The following is a 2,256-nucleotide window of genomic DNA, read 5'->3' on the forward strand; positions in this document are numbered from 1 at the left end:
ACTTCTCACAATCATGACTAGTCTTGATGAGTGGCGTCAGTACCTCATGGGTGCCATACATCTGTTTGAAATATGGACAGATCACAAGAATCTAGAATACTTCCGGAAGCCGCAGAAACTCAATTGGCATCAGGCCCGATGGGTAACTGAATTAGCTGAATACCAATACTTGTTGCATCACAAACCCGGGAAATCTAATGGCAAGGCGGATGGACTATCTCATCAAAAGCGACATAATGCGGGAAAAGAAGACAATTCTGATATCATACTGTTAAAACCAGAACATTTTCGTGCTTTGATCCATAGTACTGTATTTAGTTTAGAAGGAATCGACCAGGACTAGGTCGCAGAAATTAAAAAATACAAAAAGAATCGGGATTCGTTAGTTACCATAGCCTTACAGAACAAGGACAAAGATTGGAATGAGGATAGCACCGGACTCATGACATGGAAAAACCGTATCTATGTACCAGTAAATAGGAAACTCCGTGAACAGATCATCACTCACCACTATGTCACCCCATTGGCTGGACATCCTGGTCAATACAAAACGCACGAAATGGTCACACGCAACTATTGGTGGCCTAGAATTTGAGAAGACATCCGGAGATACGTGGCCGGGTGCGAGAAATGCCAGAAGACCAAGGTTCACACGACAAGACCTACCGGACTTCTATTTCCAAACAAAATTCCTTCGGGATCCTGGGAGGTAGTCTCCATGGACAAGATAGGCATATTACCAGACTCATTCGGATACAACGCCATCCTCGTAGTTGTCTGCATGTACTCTAAGCAGAACCAAGTACCATTAAGCTTAACGCCGAAGGATGGGGGAAAGCACTTCGAGATAACGTAGTTGCACATCATGGACTACCCCGAAAGATCATCAGCGATAGAGGAACTGAATTCAAGAATCAGTTCATCTCTGAGTTATACCGATCACTCGGGATTGAAGCCAACCCATCAACCGCGTATCACCCTCAGACAGATGGGCAAACAGAACGAATCAACCGAGAGATAGAACAGTATCTCCGACTATTCATCAACTACCGACAAGCCGATTGGGCTGAATGGTTGCCACTTACAGCCTTTTCGTACAATAACAAAGTCCACTCCTCTACCGGATACACCCCTTTCTTTGTTAACAAAGGATATCACCCTTACGAAGGAACTCAACTGGTATGAGAAGGGCTAAGTGAAAATGTCCAACAATTTGTTGATCAAATGAGCTGGGTATGCGAGGATACCAGTGCTGCCATCAGTTTAGCACAGGAATCCATGAAACACTTCTACGATAGGAAAAGAAAGAACAGACCAGAGTACAAGGCAGGGGATAAAGTTTGGTTAGAAGGGGTCAATATTCGAACCGACAGGCCAATGAAGAAGCTCGATGATAAGTGATACGGACCATTCAAAGTCAAACGCAAAGTCGGCACTGCTGCCTATGAATTAGAACTTCCCCGCCAATGGAGACAACACCCCGTCTTCAATGAAACTCTACTAAGTCCTTTCAAGGAACTGGCATATCTCTCGCAACGACGCGAACCCAGAGTCCCAGACCTCGTAAATGGCGAGGAGGAGTGGGAAGTAGAAGAAATTCTCGATTCACGACACGATCGAAATGGAAATCTTGAATATCGAGTTCTTTGGAAGCATAGTCCCCACTGCAATCGCCGTTCTTGGGAGTCACGCGCAAACTTGACCAACTGCCAAGAGCTTCTCCAAGAGTTCCATGCAAGACACCCCGATAAGCCCGCCCCTATGACAATTTGCATTCCCCCTCTTCTTACATGACCTATTCGCATACTCACGTGCGATACCACTCTTTTGGTACAACAGATGGGGGGAATTCTCCCGAAACAAGGGTCTGAAGAAGCCGCTGGATTTGATCTTTACTCGGCCGAGAGCGTTAAGATACCGGCACAAAGTCGCAAGATCATCGGCACCGGCATTGCAATGCAGGCCCCTTATGGCACCTATGCGCGAATCGCCCCACGAAGCGGATTAGCGGTCAAAGGGATTGACATTGGTGCTGGAGTCGTCGACTGAGACTACACCGGAGAAGTACGCGTGGTGATGATCAACACCACCAATCAACCTTTCCAGGTACACACCGGCAATCAAATCGCGCAAGTCATTTTGGAACGCATTGCGTCATGCGATATCGAGGAGGTGTCGAGTTTAACAGAAACTCAGCGAGGAACGGGAGGCTTTGGATCCACTGGTAAATAATCGTGAGGACACGATTCTAAACGG

At 46.5% G+C, this 2,256-nt stretch overlaps 1 protein-coding gene across 1 annotated transcript; it reads left to right on the forward strand.

Annotated features, from left to right (window-relative positions):
* Nucleotides 1–512: 512 nt before the first annotated feature.
* PHACADRAFT_202842 (uncharacterized protein) lies at nt 513–2,049 on the forward strand (the record flags this gene model as incomplete). The annotated part of the gene is made up of 2 exons (XM_007402969.1): nt 513–539; nt 1,840–2,049. The coding sequence occupies 2 exons, from the start codon at nt 513–515 to the stop codon at nt 2,047–2,049; spliced, it is 237 nt and encodes a 78-aa protein (XP_007403031.1).
* Nucleotides 2,050–2,256: the final 207 nt, after the last annotated feature.

The sequence above is a fragment of the Phanerochaete carnosa genome (assembly GCF_000300595.1).
Source record: "Phanerochaete carnosa HHB-10118-sp unplaced genomic scaffold PHACAscaffold_611, whole genome shotgun sequence".
In the NCBI taxonomy this organism is placed as follows: domain Eukaryota; kingdom Fungi; phylum Basidiomycota; class Agaricomycetes; order Polyporales; family Phanerochaetaceae; genus Phanerochaete; species Phanerochaete carnosa.